This window comes from Panthera onca, chromosome B3 (assembly GCF_046562875.1).
Source record: "Panthera onca isolate mPanOnc1 chromosome B3, mPanOnc1 haplotype 2, whole genome shotgun sequence".
Classification (NCBI taxonomy): Eukaryota; Metazoa; Chordata; class Mammalia; order Carnivora; family Felidae; genus Panthera; species Panthera onca.
In genome coordinates, this window is record NC_138344.1 from 108,058,635 (window position 1) to 108,076,950 (window position 18,316).

An 18,316-nucleotide genomic window follows, 5' to 3' on the forward strand; every position below is an offset into this window, starting at 1 on the left:
GGACATAGAATCAACAGAACTTGGTGATTGCTTGGCTAGACTAGTGGCGAGGAGCCAGTCTTGCCAAAAATGTAGTCCAGTAGTATTCCATTGTGTTTATAAACCATATGTGGTTTATATGAGAAAGAATGAGATCCTGCCGTTTGAAGCAATATGGATAGAACTGGAGGGTATTATGCTAAGTGAAATAAGTCAGTCAGAGAAAGACAGATACTATATGTTTTCACTCATATGTGGATCTTGAGAAACTTAACAGAAGACCATAGGGGAGGGGAAGGGGAAAAAATTTACAGACAGGGAGGGAGGCAAACCGTAAGAGACTCTTAAATACAGACAAGAAACTGAGGGTTGATGGGGGTGGGAGAGAGGGGAAAATGGGTGATGGGCATTCAGGAGGGCACTTGTTGGGATGAGCACTAGGTGTTGTATGGAAAGCCAGTTTCACAATAAATAAATAATAAACAAACAAACAAACAAATAAATAAAAATGTAGTCCTGACTCCTGGTTTGGGTAATTTAGTGGATGATGCTACTGTTCACAGAGATGGGGAATCCTGGAGCAGCAAGTTTTTAAAAGCTGGGGACACGATGAGTGAGAGGTGTGTGGAATGTGCTCAATGTGGTATTGAGCTGGATCTTGAGCTTGGGAGAGAAGTCTAGGCTAGAGATACAGATTTGGTACTTGTCACTGAGTGGATAAGATGGTCCAAAGAATATAGAGAGAGTGAGAAGAGAAGGCAGTCTGTGATCTTGGCATAAAACAGTATTTTGACTATTAAAAGAAAACACTCCTGGAACAAAATGTATATATTTATCTTGTTACATAAACAAAATGTGGATGAAGAACCATGCATGTCCACAGACACCATTGCACATATACTTAGGCATGTATACACCTCTGTAAATGTAGAGCTTCTGATGAACATCAGCAAGGTGCCTGTTGTGGGCTGCATGAAACATTCAACGTTGAAGCTAATAATCCCTTTCCTTAATAATTCATGGAAAATATGTTAGCCCTGCAGCAAACACCAGGCCCAAGGATGCTGATCAATGTGTTAAAAAGGAAAAACTTGGAGCCCATGTAAATATTACAACACAACTAGCAGAACAGAAAGCCCTGATGTTTTCTTATTTGTTTTTTTTTTTTTTCTTAGATACATACGGGAAGCTCTTTCTTCTCAATTCTGTGGGTCAAGAGATGTCCCGCTGTAAGACATCCATTCGACGTGGTCAGCCCAATCCTGTCTATAAGGAGACCTTTGTTTTCCAGGTGGCCCTCTTTCAGCTCTCTGATGTCACGTTGATGATTTCCATTTATAACAGGCGCACTATGAAGCGTAAAGAGATGGTCGGTTGGATTGCTCTGGGCCAAAATAGTAGTGGAGAAGAGGAACAAGACCATTGGGAGGAAATGAAGGAAACAAAAGGTCAGCAGATCTGCAGATGGCACACCTTGCTCGAATCCTAGTTCTGCCAACAGGCATTTGTGTGCTACGTATGGCCCGGTGACCCGCCTTTTAGCCACTCATACCAACTCCTCATATGCTGGTGGGCTTTTTAAAGACAGGCTTACAAATAGGGATTAGGGTCTTCTAACCTCTGGGACATTCTGGGCAGGGTCTTTGGGTCTCTCGAAGGTTTGATTTGAATTTAAATATTGTAATTTAAAAAAAACCCCACATACACATGGTCAAGTGTACTTGATGGAAAATTAACCATAGTTGAGAACAGTGATGAGTCAATTTGTGTTCATACGTTAGTGTATCTGGGTTCAGCCTATGGAATAAAGCTTTTCTTGCTGTCTCTGTTTGCTTGAAGAATAACCTGAGATTTCAGGGGAGCTGTTAAATCTTACTATTTGTACCCAGGTATGTGTATGAACCAGAATTTTGTTAATATGGTGCCAAAACCCCCCAAATACAGAAACGAATCAGATGCTGAGGCTCATAAAAGAATGTAACTGTCATCTATCATTCCCTATTTCACATTTTTGTCTTTATGAAAACACACCTCATTTATTTACCTAATAAATGTTATAAACGTGTACTTATACAACACATTTCTATTCATTATATATATACCTTTCTTTATCTCACTTATACATTGTGGTTTCCTGTGAGATTTTGTTAAATGAATCATTTTGAAGGTTAAAAAAAGAGTTTAAAAACACTGTTGAAAGACAACTTGTCTCCTTTTCATTTGTAAGATTTCCAACTTGTAATTTTCAAGGTTTTTCTGCCATTTTTCTTACCTAATATATTCTTACAGAATGAGAAGAAAACCAAAAGTACCTATTGAAGTCATGGATTTTCTGATTTTCTGAATTGGGCGTTTTCCTTTAGATTACACTTTTTCTATATTCAGTGGTATATACCCATACATATATTTTGAACATACACCTGCATGTAAACCATATTCTTTTTCATGCACTATTTTCCATGATTAGAGCATAGTAAATGGTACACAGTGGGTCTTTAATAAATGTTGATTTGATTGACTCTTAGATGTGAACATGTTATGACACCTGTGAATGAAGAAATATTTGCAGCTTGTATGAAATGACACTGAGTTCTTTTTCTGAGCATTTGAAGTGCCTATAATTGTCATTTCTCACGGCATTTGCGGTAGCATATATTAGTCACTCCTTGCATTCCGGGCATGTGCCATTCGGAACGCTGATCTTGTGTGGTTATGAGCATGAAATTTTATTTCCCGCTTTGACATATTTGTGCAGTGCATGTTTCTTTTTCTTTTGCTTATGTCTGCATCCTTAACTTCAGTTACCTTAAATTGCCAGTAATAAAGAAAGGGAAGGAATGTGTGTCCGTGTAGAGCCGGTGCCTGTCGCACGGCTCTTCTGAGCAATTGCTCAGTTGCTTATTTTTAGCTTTTATGTTTCATTGTTGACTTTTTGCTGTCTGTGGGGAGAGTGATAGCTAGTGATGGATGTATACAGTGAAAAACACAGAACTCCTCCTCAGCTCCACATTTTGACAGATTGTAAACGTAGGCTGTAACACTTGAAGAACATATTTATCCCTCGCAGTGCAGTGTGGAATGGTTATCCTGACAAGAACAGACTAGGGCACTGGCTAATTCTACTGTGATTTCACATACCAACTTGCGAAAGAAGTGATTTCCTATGGAAGAATAAGAATTAGCAAAATAAATTAATACCTTAATTTCTTTTTAGGTCACGGGAGTTCCATCCACAATACTGCTTCGTTATTGGGAATAAGTAATAAAACCATGCTCCTTTGGGTTTTTACCCTACCTTTCTTTGGAAGACCTCAAAGTGCTTTTCCAACATTATATCCATTAACTGCTGAGTGGTCTTTGCAGTGTGGCTGTGTCATCGAGTAGAACTGAGTGCAATTGATTAAGTAGCGGCACAAAGAATTGGCTTTTCACAACCTTACTCTCTTCATGCGCTTGTGTTTAAAAGGGAAGTAAAGCAGCCTTGTTATGCTTTCCTTTATGCAGAAACATAAAAGCAGCATTCACTTTAAAATTTACATTTGAAAAAAACCTGCATATATTGTACTGACAGTCCTGGATTCCCCCCACCCACCCCACCCGCGCCTCATATTTTCCTGTTCTGTGTTTTGCTGCATCCCTTGTTTTATGGTGCCCAATAATCACCTAGACTTCATTTTCTGCCTTGACCCACCCACTTTTAGGGCTTTCTGCTGGTGTAGTGAAGATATCCTTGTGTGTCTGATCTTTTTTCCAATAGTTACAGGAATGTGCAGCATTTTAAGGGATGAGATGCCTGAAAAGCATTTTTAATTTTTTGTAATTTTACTATGTGGGTGCTATTCACCATGTAGGATGCGTGTACATCTTGAATATACAGCAATCTGAGGCTGATTGTGTAAATATGAAATGCTAATGACAAGATACATTAAAATATGAGGCTGAAATTTTTTTTACATTGATTCGAAATTCTGGTGTAGCAAGATCTTTTCATTTTGTACGTTTTCTCTCCCTTATTTGCTTGGCAAAGTCTAGACACAATGCACTTAACATGTTTTTCTTTTCACTAGAGCTCTTACATCTACCTTCGCTTTTTAAGAGTTATAAAAGGTAACTAGTTGGTTCAGCAGTGAAAAGGCTGCTTTTGCCTGTTTTATTTAGCTAACAGTTAATATCCCATAGAGACATTTGAGAGTGAGGAAGCACCAGCATTTGTTGCGTGAGTAGTTCCTTCCATGATTTTTCCTAAAGACAGTGCTTTTTAAATAACAGGGTAGAGGGTAAATGATGCTCTAGGTTTATGGTAATCTGCTTTCTAGCCTGTCTTCTTTCAGGGCATTGACTTACACTGGATCCAGAAGTGCTGGTGTCACCAATCATGGTGGTAACTCTTGTGCCCCCTGCTCCCCTCTGACTATTGTTGAGTTTGTAAATGGGCCATTCACCAGGCAGGGAGGCATCTGCTCTGGCTTCCCTCTCCTTCACTGGCTCCCAGTGTGATGCAAGTTGTTTGGGACCGTTTTGGCTGATGTAGTGTAGCTGTGGAGGGAGGTCTTGCCTTCCTTAATGGAAGAACTTGTACCGCCATTGGATGTATTCTGCTTGGCATCTGCCTGCACAAAGTTGGAGAGAGAGTCCACGCCATGATGGCAAGGGGGAGAAGAGAGCAAGCTCCCGCGTCTTTGTTCACGTTAGGCACCATGTCCTCTGCTCCTTCTTCAATGACAGTAACTGATTGACTTCAGCACTGATGCTCTCCATAGTGTGAGGTGCCTCAGCGAGCCTGAAATGGCCTCTGCCTTTGCAGGGTGGGGGCTTGCGCTGTATTGTGCAAACTGTTGGCACCTCTCAGGCAGTCACTGTACATTACATCCTGCTTGTCCTAGATGGTCTTATCTGAGAACCAAAGTTCATTTCTTTACAAGTAAAGCATCATTTAAGTTGCAGCCACCATCAAGTTAAGAGAGAGTGCTTCTCTGATGGCCACAAATTTTATGAAACTGATGGTTCAGTGTGGACATTGAACTGTGAGTTGCCCCAAGGCCTGGCTCTCCTCTTGCAGCAGAGAACTTAGTACAGTAAGATCAGAAAAGTGATAGAAAAGAATTATTTGTAGATGACATAAAACCACATGGAGGGTGGGGCGCCTGGGTGGCTCAGTCGGTTAAGCGTCCGACTTCGGCTCAGGTCGTGATCTCGCGGTCTGTGAGTTCAAGCTCCGCGTCAGGCTCTGTGCTGACTGCTCGGATTCTGTGTCTCCCTCTCTCTCTGACCCTCCCCCATTCATGCTCTGTCTCTCTCTGTCTCAAAAATAAATAAATGTTAAAAAAAAATAAAAAAAAAAAACCCACATGGAGGAATAAGCTTTAACAATAAACAGGACTAGAAAACACATGCGGTATCTCCTCCCACTTTAAGGGAACTGTGGCCAAAGCACATTCTGTTCCATTTGATCCACAACAAAAACATGACAGATAATCCGGAAATGGCAAAAGCATTTTGTCTTGAAAAAATCATGCGTTTGTTCAAAAGAAAAGCTAGGCAAAACTGTAGAAAGCAAAGAAATCATATAGTTTGCGTAGGGAAGAATTAAAGAATAAATACATATGCTGGATACCTTTAGCCTCCACTGGCATATTTTCAAGAAGAGTAAAACCAACAAACCAAAAGACATTTCAGATTAACTAGCTATCATTTTTTCACAAGTTGTGGGATTCTCAAAAACACTTAAAGATGAGGGAGATGAGACTGGTCTAACATAGCTCGAGGAAGTTGGCATGGGCTGCGGTCTCAGCCTGGGTTTGAATGGAACTCCACTAGCTATGTGGCCTTTTGAAAATTAGTCAATCTGTGTCCCTGATTCTTCAACTGGAAAATGGAAAAGATATCTACCTCATGAGGTTTTTGAAAATATAGTAATGAAATAACAGCATTGAGCCTGACATATAGTATTCAATATCCACCCCACCCCAAGCCATACTTAAAAAAGAATAAAGCATTTAAGATTTGTTTCTCTGTCTAGTGAAAGTAAGAGTAACTGTAGAAAAAGGCTAAAAACAATTTTCAGATACTTTAAAAAGGATAGACTCATAAAGCTGGTCTGAATTTACAAAGGAAAGTAGTCTTAGCGGGCAACCTAAAAAGAGATAAGCCTGGTATATTGAGTCTTAATAAATCCCAAATGAGATTTAATAACCAAATCTTTTTGTCTTTCACCCCCTTAGTCTGGAGGGGATGCAAAACCTTGGTGCTTGTGTGCACATCTTGCTAAATCAGACACCAGGCCTCTCTTATGCCCATTTCTTTTCTACAAGACGTACATTGACCATATACCCATGAAAAGAGTGACAACTTGAGTATACATTTCAACTTTGGTATGAAAAAGAAAATAAAAGAAAAAAAAATAGTGTGGCAATTTACTGACACGCATTTAAAAACAGACAATTTTTTAGCCCATGTTATACACCCTTATAATATCTTCATAGGCAAATTTTTAAAACTGATCCAATAGGGGCGGCTGTGGGGCTCAGTCAGTTAAACATCTGACTTCTGCTCAGGTCATGACCTCACAGTTTGTGAGTTCGACCCCACATCAGGCTCTGTGCTGACAGCTCAGAGACTGCAGCCTGCTTCCGATTCTGTGTCTCCCTCTCTCTCTGCCCCTCCCCAACTATTACTCTGTTTCTCTCTCTCTCAAAAATAAATAAAAACACTAAAAAAATTTTTTTTAATAAAACTGATCTAATAATGCAGCTGTCAAGTCATCTAACTGTTTGGAAAGTTCTTTCCAGGACCGATTATTTACCACTGTGTCCCTTGGGAGATCACGATGAAAGGAATTCTATCAGAGTTCATACTGACTCCTTTTTGAGAAGGGCTCTAAAGAGTGACTTATTGATGTCATAGAAAGCATGTTGCATCGCTCTCAAGTGTTCAAACCACGAGTAAGAAGGAGAGTTCCCGGAGAATTTAGAAGAAGGTTTGTGAACATTTGGTCAGCAGAAGCGGTCAGGAACGCACCATCTCAAGTTTAAGGTAACCAAGTGCCAAGAGCCAGTCATGTGCTACTTGCTGTTTTAAACCGAGTGTGATTCTGGGATGGGCAAGAATGAGCCTGCATTCCCAATATTGCCAGATCGCCAAAGTGCTGACTCGGGTTCTAGGATTCCCAATTAAGGAGAAATGGGGAGACTGGAGAAGAATCACTTAGCTTAGCGGTTTTTGTTAGGAATAATTCAGCAGGTAGGGAAGTTATGGGGGACGGATGTCTTTAGTCATGTGGGCACTAGTCAGAGTCACCATCTAAATCAGGTAACAAGAGTTTAACTTGGATATAAGGAGAAGGATATGAAGATGGTTTTGCATTCATTCAAAAATGTGTTCCTTGGATTTCCTTGTGTCTAGCACCTGGTGATTTGGGCTAGTGCAGGACCTAAAATCTTTTTTGGAGTAGTGTGATTATATACTGAAGCAATTAGTCACCATGATAAAAACAATGTTTATCAACAGTTACTCAATTGGTCCGATCATATGACACAAAAAACAGAGCTTCTTGTTATGGGTTATCCTTGGAAGGAGGTGAAACGTATTGACAGAATGTAACAGAGGCCGTGTCTAAGAAGCCAGGGCCTGAGGTATGTCTCAGTCACGTCGGAGGGGTAATTGTCCAGGGAGAGCACAGAATCAGCTTTGGAAGGCTTTTAAATAGAAACCTCTGGGTGGGGTGTGGGTTCTGTCTGAAGGAGAACAGAAGGGCACCTGGGAAGACAGTCTTTTTAAAGTTCCTTCTAATTGTAATATTTTGTGTATAACCTCCAAACAGAATCAACAAAAACAACACTCTAGGCCTCTCCTCTCCCCCTTTGGACATTGTTTCCACATTGATTTTTCTGTGCATAAGAGGAGGTTTTCTGTGGGGAGTTCCTGTTTGGGCCTTGTTTAGGTGACTCTGGGGATGCCTGTAGGCTCTGGGTGAGTTTCCTCTCCTAAGGTGTTTTTGTTTCCCTTGGGTCACAAAGCAGTATCCTGAGCTGTATTTATAGCCACTGTGGAACCTGTAAAACAGCTTGCGGCTTTACAAAATGAACTCAGAGACAGTCATTGAGGCCCATTGGACATTCTTAGAATAAACCACCCCCGGATGTTGCTACCTGCTCACCCTTGCTCACTAATGCTGCCTCAAACTATCTTCATAGGAGTTTTTACTTCATGCCTTTGAGTAACAATGCTACCTACCAACTCTACTTTGAGGACTGTGAGAAGGCTGCCTTCCCATTGAGACCGCCATATTTGTACATTCTTTTTGTCTACTTCATTTTCCCCTTAAAGTATCTACTTACTGTTTTTTTTTTTAATTTTTATACAAAATGTATTCATTCAAAAGATAGTTATCCCAGACTCTCGACTAGGGGCTGCAGAGTAGTAGATGAGTGAAATACTTTGAGTTCAACAATTACTTTTGTTTCTAAATATTCCATTTTTTTAAACTGGGTAAACAATAAGATCTTTTATTACTCTTAATTTTTGTCTAATGTATTTCTGTAACGATTTCTTTCCTCCCTGTGGAAAGGGAGAAGATTTACAGAAAGTGGGAGTTATTACCCTGCCTCTAGTTAAGAAATAAACGTACTGTTTGTCAGTCTATACTTCCCTTCAAAATAAACAGATGCGTTTTACAACTGAGGGAAGAAATGCACCATTCCATTCTAGTAATGAAATAAGTTCTAGCTTGAAGTAGAAGTTGGATATTTCCTATTTTTCACTTTTATAATTGAATATTGAATACCTTTTGTAAAGCAGTAAGCGGGTCAGAGCCTGGAATGCTAGGTCTGTGCAAACAAATGTGACACAGTTCTTATAAGCTCCATGTTTTAATAGCTGAAAGGCATTGCTACCTTTTACTTTTTTGAAAGAGTGAACTGGAAACAGTAGCTGCCAGAAAAAGGGAGGATAAAGGCATGAAACAGAGATCCCTGCTTACCTCTCTGTTTCTTTGGATTAAAACTTGTCTTAGATATCGTACACTAAACACATTTGGGACATCCCTGTCAAATGGGTAGAGACCAACATTGGGAGTGTCCCTTCCTTGGCAGACGAACCAATAATTGTTTTCTAGTCTTAAATAAGTTTAAATTGGTCTGAATGTAACTCTTAACTTCAATTGTGTAATAGGAGACAAACGTGGTTTATCCAATGGATTTTTTGCTTAGTAACAAGATCATAGAAACTGATCTCACATATCTACTAAATATGTCTCAATCCATGATTCCAGGTCAGAATCTTTGATGGCCTAAAAATTCTTACTGAAGACGTCTTTTAGTGTTGCCCAGTTGATGGTCCATTATAAAAAAAAAAAAGTTTATATCTCTTATTTGATGAAGACCTTGGTTTGGGGGGAAAGATATTAAAAGGTTGCCATGAAGAACTCTGATTGGTGAGATTGGTACACTAACAGAAGGATATTTCCATGTAAGCTATTCTGTGTACTGTGTTCACATTCTACGGCCACACGTCTCTCTTAAGAGTTTGTCAAGTTCCTTATAGGTGGCACTTGAGCAGTTTGCTAATGTTGCCATTTTCCTGTGGGCCATGCTAATATTTACTAATTCACAACTACACCAAGTTATATTACAGTGTTTTATTATGCCACCATACTAATGCAGCTATGAATTTTGTTATTGTGAAATATAAAATGTTTCCCAGAATTTAAAATTTTAATTTTATTGCAGTCTTTATTATTTTAAGTTTGTAAATAAGAAGTTAGTATTTGCATACTTTAGTGTGACCGAGACATTTCTGTAATAATGTTTTGAATTAAGGTTTGACCTCTATTTTCAGAAAAAGGCATAATGGCGTTTGTGATCTAATTGCTTTTTAAAAAAATTAATAAACGTTTTTTTGAGAAAGTTTTAGGTTCATAGCAAGTTTGAGTGGACTGTAGGGTTCCTATCTACTCCCTGCCCCCATGCTTGCACAACCTCACCCACTATCAGCATACCCCACCAGGGTGGCTCTGTTTGTTACTCTGATGAGCTTACACTGGCGCATTATTGCCACCAAAATTCCATATTTTACATTAGAGTTCAGTCTTGGTGTTTCACTACCCTAAGAATTTTCTGTGCCCTGCCTATTTATCCCTCCTCCCTAACCCTTGGCAACCAGTGATCTTTTTATTCTCTCCATAGCTTTGCCTTTTCCAGAATGTCATATGGTTGGAATCAGACAGTATGTAGTCTTTTCAGATTGGCTGCTTTCACTTAGTAATATGCATTTACGTTTCCTCCCTGTGTTTTCATGGCTTCGTACGTAGTTCATTCCTTTTTAGTGCCGCATAATAATATCCCATTGTCTGGATGTACTGGTCTGTTAATTATCTGTTTATTTTTATTTTTAGTTCTAATTGCTATTGTACATTTTGTTGATGTGCATATTCTCAAGAAAAATAGGTGGATCGATCCATGTGATGCAATAACTAAAATGTAGCAACTTCCAACCCAGCATGAATTTCACCTATGTGATATTGGGCTTGTTTCACCTTTGAGGAGAAGATTCCTGGAAAATATTACATGATTTCACAATTGGAATCTAAGCACAGAAAGTTCTGAAGGCAGAGAGGATATGATCCCCAAATTTAGTGATTCTGTAGTATTTTTTCTTGCTGAGCACTGATTTAAATACACATTGATAAAAAGTGCTAATTACATTATTACTGATTCAGGATAGAAAACCACCTTCTGTTACTGGTTTATATGACTTTACATTTACCACTGCTGCCAAGAGAAAGGAAGTTTCGGGATTGCACCCTGTCATAGTCAATGGTGCAAATGAGCTAAAAGTGAATATAAGATCTGGATCATACAGGAACTCTGAATTTTGAATACAAGGATGACCCATGGTAATGCATAGGCTGAATGAGCACGTAGTAGATATTGGAGTAGTAACACTGATAATCACGCTGGGTGAATGGGGAGATCTGACTGATGATCAATATCTGGGAAACATTTTGACATGTTCACGTGCACTGACTGCCCTTTGCTTTGTAGCTGCAGCAACTTGCGGAACCGGGGCATTGTTGCGGAGCTGAAGGTGTGGTTGCGGAAAGAATATTGGGTTAGATTAAAATTAATGAGGACTGTGTTCTATACCAAATCTTCCCCTAATGAGCTCTCAGATCAATGTCAAGTCACAAGTTCTCTCAGCCTTCAATGTTGCGTCTGGCAGATGGTAATAGTAATACTCATTTTACTTATTTTCACCAGGTTATTATAAGATTCATTCATTCCTTCATTAAAACCACAAACACTATGTACCAGGACCATAGGCATGACAAGGTAATAGATGGAAATCCACTCTGCAGAACTGAAGAGTTTTTGAAGGCTGTGAGATATTTTATTATTTTTAAGGCCAAATCAGTTCTTTGTGTCAGTATATCAAAGTAATTGACACTTCTAGATCTCTGCCAATCATTGAACTATATTCATAGACAGTTATTTGACTAAAACTTACAGTCGGGATGGTCTTTAGCCCTTCTGCCTCTGAGAAGATAGAAATGAAGTATTAGGCTCTAATTCTTTTGTTTAGACACCCTGACCACAGAACAAATTGCGAATCCATCTTTTCAGCAGGCTTGCCAATCTGAGTTGAACGCAGACCATTCTCCTTCAGAACAATTTAACTTTGAGTACCGAGAAAGTATTAAGTTATGCATTTTTTTCACAAAAATGGAATCTGAATATAGCATTTGGAAAGATGTTTCCCCCAGCAGAAAAGGTCCTGCCGTCTACATTATTATATTTCTCTTGGAGAATCACACTTCTCCAGCTTTCCCCTCCCAAGTGACTTTCCTCACCCACATAACCATTCTTTTCCTAAATACCACTTATCATCTCCCAGAAAAAAGTAAAGATTAAAAAAAAAACATGTTCAAGGTACATCCAAGATTTCATAGCAATATTTGGTGTTCACAGTGCAAGATAAATCTGACTCTCAAGTTTTTTGGTCTTCATATGGCATCCGAAACAGTTGTTCATATTCACACATTTATGTTTTACCATATGCATACTGTGTGCAACTCTGTTGTTTTAAAATATTTTATTGGTTTTCCTTTATATCTTAAGTTTTGATGGGTGTCCTTGAAGAACTTGCATGCCAAAAAAAGTAAATGTGAATGATTCATTCATTTTGAATATATGAAACTATTTTGGGGAGTTTTTACCCTTACATGGAGCACACTGTTCTCAGCAGAGAATGTACTTTGTATTTCTGTTCAGCTCACAGCTGGATGCTAGAGTTGTATTAATATTGTTAGCCTGTACCTTCTACATCCCATGTTTACTTTCGTGAGTTATTTATATGTACTAGACTGTCCTGAGTTTTTGGTGCTTGTGAATGGTGGTCAACAGTTTTACAGATTTCACTTATGGGGACAATTTAATGTAACATGGTTTACAATCTGGTCTTCCTTTAGAAGACCTTTAGTCACAAGAAGGCTTTCATGGGCAAATTCATTGTTTCAGGCCAGACTTGTTAGTTGTAAGGTAGGAGCTGCCCCAAACCTGTCCCATCACTTCATGGGCATTTCTAGATCTGGCTGCTATTATATTTCTTCCTCCAAAGTTTTCCAGCAGACAATCAATCCCTGGGTGGTCCAGAATTTCAAGAGAGAAGAAACAAAAAGTATTTTCTCCTACAAAAGGTTGAACTCTCATTTTAGAAACTTTGGAAATCTTCAGAACATTCCATGTAGGTGTCCCTGTGTTCCTCACAGTATGACTTATTGACTTATGGTGTCTTCTATTTAAGAAGCATGAATGTATCTCCAGCTGTTACCAAAACAAACAGCTATAGAATGTAATGACCCACCCCATTTCTAAAATTCTGTTGGTGGATAGTGTATAGGAAGACGTTTGGAAATTTTTTTAATTGTTAAACTTAAAAACTAGAATACCTTTCTACTTTTTGTAATGTCCCAGATTTCATAACACTGGTTTTAATGTATTATTGCTGCACTGTTACGTCTGTGTTTTACCTGGGCAAACTACTGAAATATTTAATGTCTATACTCTTGTGATACAAGCACCCTTGAAAATACATTAGAAAATATGAAATTGTTTACCTGTGATAGAGAATAGGTTTGTGATTAGAAGAATTATACTGTTTTTCTTGTACAAAGAATGCTTAAAGTGGAATTTCTGTCTCACAGTGATGTTGGAAGCATATTTTATGCAGCCTAAAAACTCTTTCTGTATTAAATATTTAAATGCATGAGGATAAATTCGAATTGCTTTTTGTTTAAACCAGAAACATAGAAGAAGTATTAGCCCCAGTTTGTACAAAATGTCTGCTGCAACTGAACTCATGATAGTTCAAAACTGAAAATCATTCTAATTTTGTAAAACTGGTTTTATCAATAAAGTTTAAGCAGATGGCTTATATGTATATGTGTGAAATTTTTTTATGCTAAAAAAAGATACAGTTTTGCAGCATCAACATGCAAATTTTATGGGCCTGAATGATATTGCTTAATTTAGTATATACAGAAACCATTAACTCCAAAACCACACCAACTGCAAATATATATATATATATATATATATATATATATATATATATATAATGATAAATGTTATATTTATGACCCCTATAATTTATTTTGGTTTTAGGATGCTATAGACTTTTATGTTAAACACATATATGAATCAACGTATTTCAATTCAAATGATAAAGTGTTGAATATTGGGTAACTAAGGAGCTATATATACGTAAAGATCACCTGAAATAATTAAATTGCATCTGAAGAGGATTCTGAGAAGGAAAAATGTAAGTATTGCTATACAAAAGGGTAAGTAATTGTTTATCAGAGAGGCTTTTGTTTGGAGTTCTGGCTTCTCTGTGTATAACCAGTTTGAATAGGTTTGTAAGAATCCAGTGCAGGAAGCTAGAAATACCAGGGCAGGGCTATTATGGTCAGACCTCCATAGCTATAAAAACATTGTTGATGTCCCCTAAACAAACAAACAAACAAACAAAGAAACATTCTCTAAATGTTACAGGGAAAATCTATTTTTACCATTTTTGGATATTGTATTAGTTGAAGTAATTAATGCTACTTGTTATAATAAACAACCCTAAATGTCAGTGAGTCAGCATAAGATAAGTTTATTTCTGACTAACATGCTTTTGCCCATGCAGCTTTCTTTATTAGCAGCATTTCGGGGACTGAGAGCCATCCCAGAGTTCTTAGGGCCTCTAAAGGACTATATGGCCAATCAAATGAAGGAGGAAGAAAAAGCACGAGAATCAAATGTACATTCAAGGAACCAGGCTTAGAGGGTGCTCACCACCTCTGTGTAAACTCCTTTGGTCAGAACGAGTCACATGGCTCCACCTATATTTAAGAAGGCTAGGAATTGTTCATTTGCATGTACAGGAAATTGAATCCATTAGGATTCTTCTACACAGTATCTAGCACACACAGTTTTCCTTTTTAAAAAACAATTTTATTTCAAATGTTGTAGCAGTGGTGATTATTTAAGGAAAACCTGCTAACTATAAGCTTATCTGTTACTTCCTAACCCACGGTGGCACTAGAACATTATGGGCTGATTAAGGATTTTAGTTGCTCACATTAGCCATTGTAGAGCATTTCTACACTGTTTGGGGGTGCTTCTGCAAATAAAGATCACTTGAGTTCACATTTCCAGAGCCACAGGGCAGAGTTTGAGCTGACAGCCTGAGTATGGCGGAGCATTTCTACGTGTGTATGTGCACTACATACATATGTAACCTGTTAAAAACACCAAAGCAAAGCATATAAAACTGTGAGCAAAAACAGAGTATTGCAGAGGGAATAGAGTTTTAAAGTAAATCATCTGCAGAACCAAAAACTTGACAAAGGATTCCTATTTCTAACATTCCGTCAATAGAGATGTACCCATCTTTAAATGTTAAAATAATTGAGACAGTTATCTAGGACTATGGTTCTTAAAGTCTTTTGTAGTAATTTAAAAAAATCTTGAGTAACATTTTATTGATGAATCAAATCACATTATCTGTCTTATAAACTACATAGTGTCTTGACAGTTTCCCTAGGGTTTCTCTAGGGAGATTCAGAGACATGGCTCAAGAAGAAACTTGGGTGACAGTTCGGAGCACTGATGAATTTTAATGTGCATTCTACTACATAATAAAACATCTCATTCTTTTTAGCAAATAGATAAGGAGTAGGAGACAGGATTAGCATTACATCTGTGGTCGTCTCAAGGAGGGACAAGATTCAAGGGTTGTCTTGAGGTGAGAAGATTACAATTTAGATTAATTCTAAGGTGGACTGTATGGTATTTAAGTATTTAATTTTAAAATCCAGAATGTTTAGTGAAAGATGTGCTCTGATCTCCTGCCAGGAGGATTGAAGAATTTGTAAACTTCTATGTGCAGACATAAGTAGTCCAGTAAAGATTAAACTCATACCTGTGCTCTATTTCTGGCTTTGCCACCAAGCAATTCCGTGATCTTGAGATTTCCCTGACCTTTCCATCATGTTTCCAACATCTATCATTTTTCTTGAGGTGGTCCCAGATGAGGAGGGGATTTGGCAATTATTTGGAGAGTTCTATTGACAAGAGAAGAAGGTTTCCTGGTCTCTTCTGATCAACTAGACTAGAAGTACTGTCCATATTGGTCAAGTTAGCTAGCTGCTCCCCAATGAGGTTTTTTTTTTAACTTTTAATTTTTTGCTCCATAGAGATACAGCCTGTGATGATGAAGGCTCCTTTTTACCTGAGGTAGAGGAGCATTTTAAGGAAAGATGAAACACATCAGAGGATCCTGCTTACTTTGGAGGACACAGAGAGAACAGAATTAGGAAAATATATAAAGAACTTTAAGGTTATTTCCCAATGCCAGTAAAATCCAGGTTGAGAAATTAATAAGATGCTGTAAGAAGAAAAAGAAGTTGCTGTAATCGACATAATGTCTCATTAAGGGGAGAAAACAATGTTCTATGTAACAGGCTTTCCCCTCTCCTTTACAGGACAGCAACTAGCTGCTACCCTCAGGCTTTGTAAGTTCACCAGCTGATAGCTACATAGCTAAGGAAAAACCAGGCACCTTGAGCCAGACAGGGTGGCTCCATCCATTCACATGTGCCTATGATTACCTCTGATGGACGAGGCCCTGGGTGCTCAGCACTGGAAACACAGTGTTAACAAGGCGGCACTAGCCGGAAACCTGGTGTGGTGATTCTGGTGAAATGGGGCCAGTAAGGTGATTTGGGAATGTAATTACGAGGCTAACCTAGCCAGTGGGAAGCTGTGAAGGAAAGCCACTGACGAGGAAATGGTGTTTAAGCTGTGACTTGAAAGCTGAGTAGCAGTAAGCCAGGTAAGAGGGAGGCACGTGAAGGAAGCAGAAACAGCATGTACAAAATACCTGAGACAAGTGAGAGCCTTCCCTATTCAAGGAAACAAGAAAACTAGTGTGACTGGACCTTGAGGTGTAACTGGCAAATAGAATTGTAAGATATTTAAAGGGCACCTGTGATGATTTGATCCACATTGCTGTGGGATTCCTGTAGTCAGGTTCATCATTAGCGCAAGGTGATTGGCTTTTCAAATCTTCGGGCTAACAGATTGTTAACTCTAAGTTTGGTCATAGGTGTTCAGTTGGTAATGGGTGCCTGAGGAAGCAGGGCCAATGAGATTTTTAGGGCCACTTTGTGTAGCCCCTTCAGCCTTGCAAAATATCTGCCATTGCAGAAGTCAACATGACACTGCACAGCAGCCCTGTCCTGGCTCTGAATACAGCAACTTTTCTTTTTAATTGATTCCCAAGTGGTACTCTCTTCCTTCCAGGCCCTGGCCTGACCCTATAGGGAGTCAGGGAAGTGGTATATATCCTTCTTCAATGAGATTCCCTCTCTGAGGGATTGCCTCTCTGCTTTGGGAAAACTTTTTCTACTGCATTTGTCATTTTCCCTTCTTTAATTTGGCTCACTGGCTACCTGAATTTGTCCACTTTGACCTCATCATCCCTCCCTGACCAAAGAATAACAACTCCATTGAAAAACAGCAACAACAACAAAAAGCCATGATTAAAAAAGAAAAGAAAAGAAAAGAAAAAGCATACCTTGAGTGCACTATCAGAGATGATACAATCAATCCTTTGGGTGAACTTATACTAAAGTGTAAATGACTGAAACATGAATACCTTCTCCAGTCTCCTTTGTGAAAGGTATCTTCTCTTTTGTATATTTTTAAAGAAGCTTACAAATTAGCCTGAGGTTTTAATTAGCCATTGGATCAAAATGAAGACTTTCTAAGTCATAAAGGAAATATCTGAGACCACAGGGTATTTTTTCTGAAATCCTTGGCACAGTACCAGTAGGCAGTCATAGCCAGTGCTATAAGGAATGAGACTCTGGTCTGATTTTCATGGATTAGATTCAAAATCTATCAACTGTTCAAACCTGAAGACACAAACTGGAACACGCTGGGTAGGAGAGCCCCAGAAGGCATAAGTTCCTATTATAGTCCCCATCCCACACCCCTCACCCCAGGCCATACACACACTCCTCCATCTCTCCCATTGCCAGGGTCCTGCCCTAGGGTGCAGAGCATGCCGGTGGGCCTCGGTGTTTTAAAGGCACCAACTTATGCTGCTTCCTCAGCCACTGAAAGCACCGCCCACTCCCATTCCCAAACCTGATCACCTCGGGCGACACCCAGCTGTGGCCTGCACCGAGTGACCTGCCTGGGGAAGAGCGGCCCCCATCACCTGCCCAGGCCCTCGGAAGCAGGGCCCCAAGGCCCAAGCGCAGAGCTGCTGCTCTCACCGACCCGCAGCTCCCCAGCCTTTCAGGACCCAACGTCGGCAAGGAAAGGACCCCCCCCCCCCCCCCCCCGTTTGGGACTCTTTGTTCGCTGCGCTTCCTCGTTCCTGTTCTCAAATCTAGCTCCCAGCAGCCCCCGCCAGCGCATCCGACCTACAGGAAAGTTGCTCCTGAGCTGTAGAGGGGCGTCATCGCCTCCTAGCAACGCTCCTAGCAACCGGGTAACATCTGCTCCCTCTGGTCCAATGCGAGCGGAGAACAGCTGCGCGCCCGCCTCGCGTTCCGAACCCGGAGCCGGAGGCGAGAGGCGCTTCAGAGACTGGAGGGACGGACCTGCAGGAGCCAGGGCTGCCCGCCGAGCTGCAGTTGCCGCTGCTGCCGCTGTCGCTGTCGCGCTGCCGCCGCCGCCGTTGCTGTCAGCGCTCGAGTGAAGAGTGACAGCGCCGCAAAAGCGGGAGGGAGCGCCGAACCCCGCGAACCTACGAAACAGGTGCATGTGCCGATCTCCTGGCC

General features: G+C 39.8%; 2 protein-coding genes across 5 annotated transcripts in view; one reads left to right on the forward strand and one right to left on the reverse strand.

The window, feature by feature from the left end:
* SYT16 (synaptotagmin 16) overlaps positions 1 to 5,175 on the forward strand; it is a 251,067-nt gene extending 245,892 nt beyond the window's left edge. For 2 of the 4 annotated variants that reach the window (XM_060619990.3, XM_060619996.3), the window contains one exon: positions 1,155 to 5,175. In XM_060619990.3, the coding sequence (XP_060475973.1) occupies positions 1,155 to 1,468 (314 nt within the window). In that variant the 3' untranslated portion in view covers positions 1,469 to 5,175. The remainder of the gene's footprint in view (positions 1 to 1,154) is intronic. The other 2 variants (XM_060619997.3, XM_060619994.3) reach the window with 2 other exon arrangements.
* Positions 5,176 to 13,898: 8,723 nt separating this feature from the next.
* LOC144616583 (uncharacterized) lies at positions 13,899 to 18,299 on the reverse strand. Its single transcript, XM_078447720.1, has 3 exons — positions 17,961 to 18,299; positions 15,445 to 15,586; positions 13,899 to 14,761 (listed from the first exon to the last, which is right to left on the reverse strand). The coding sequence occupies exons 1-2, from the start codon at positions 18,297 to 18,299 to the stop codon at positions 15,452 to 15,454; spliced, it is 474 nt and encodes a 157-aa protein (XP_078303846.1). The 3' UTR covers positions 13,899 to 14,761; positions 15,445 to 15,451.
* Positions 18,300 to 18,316: the final 17 nt, after the last annotated feature.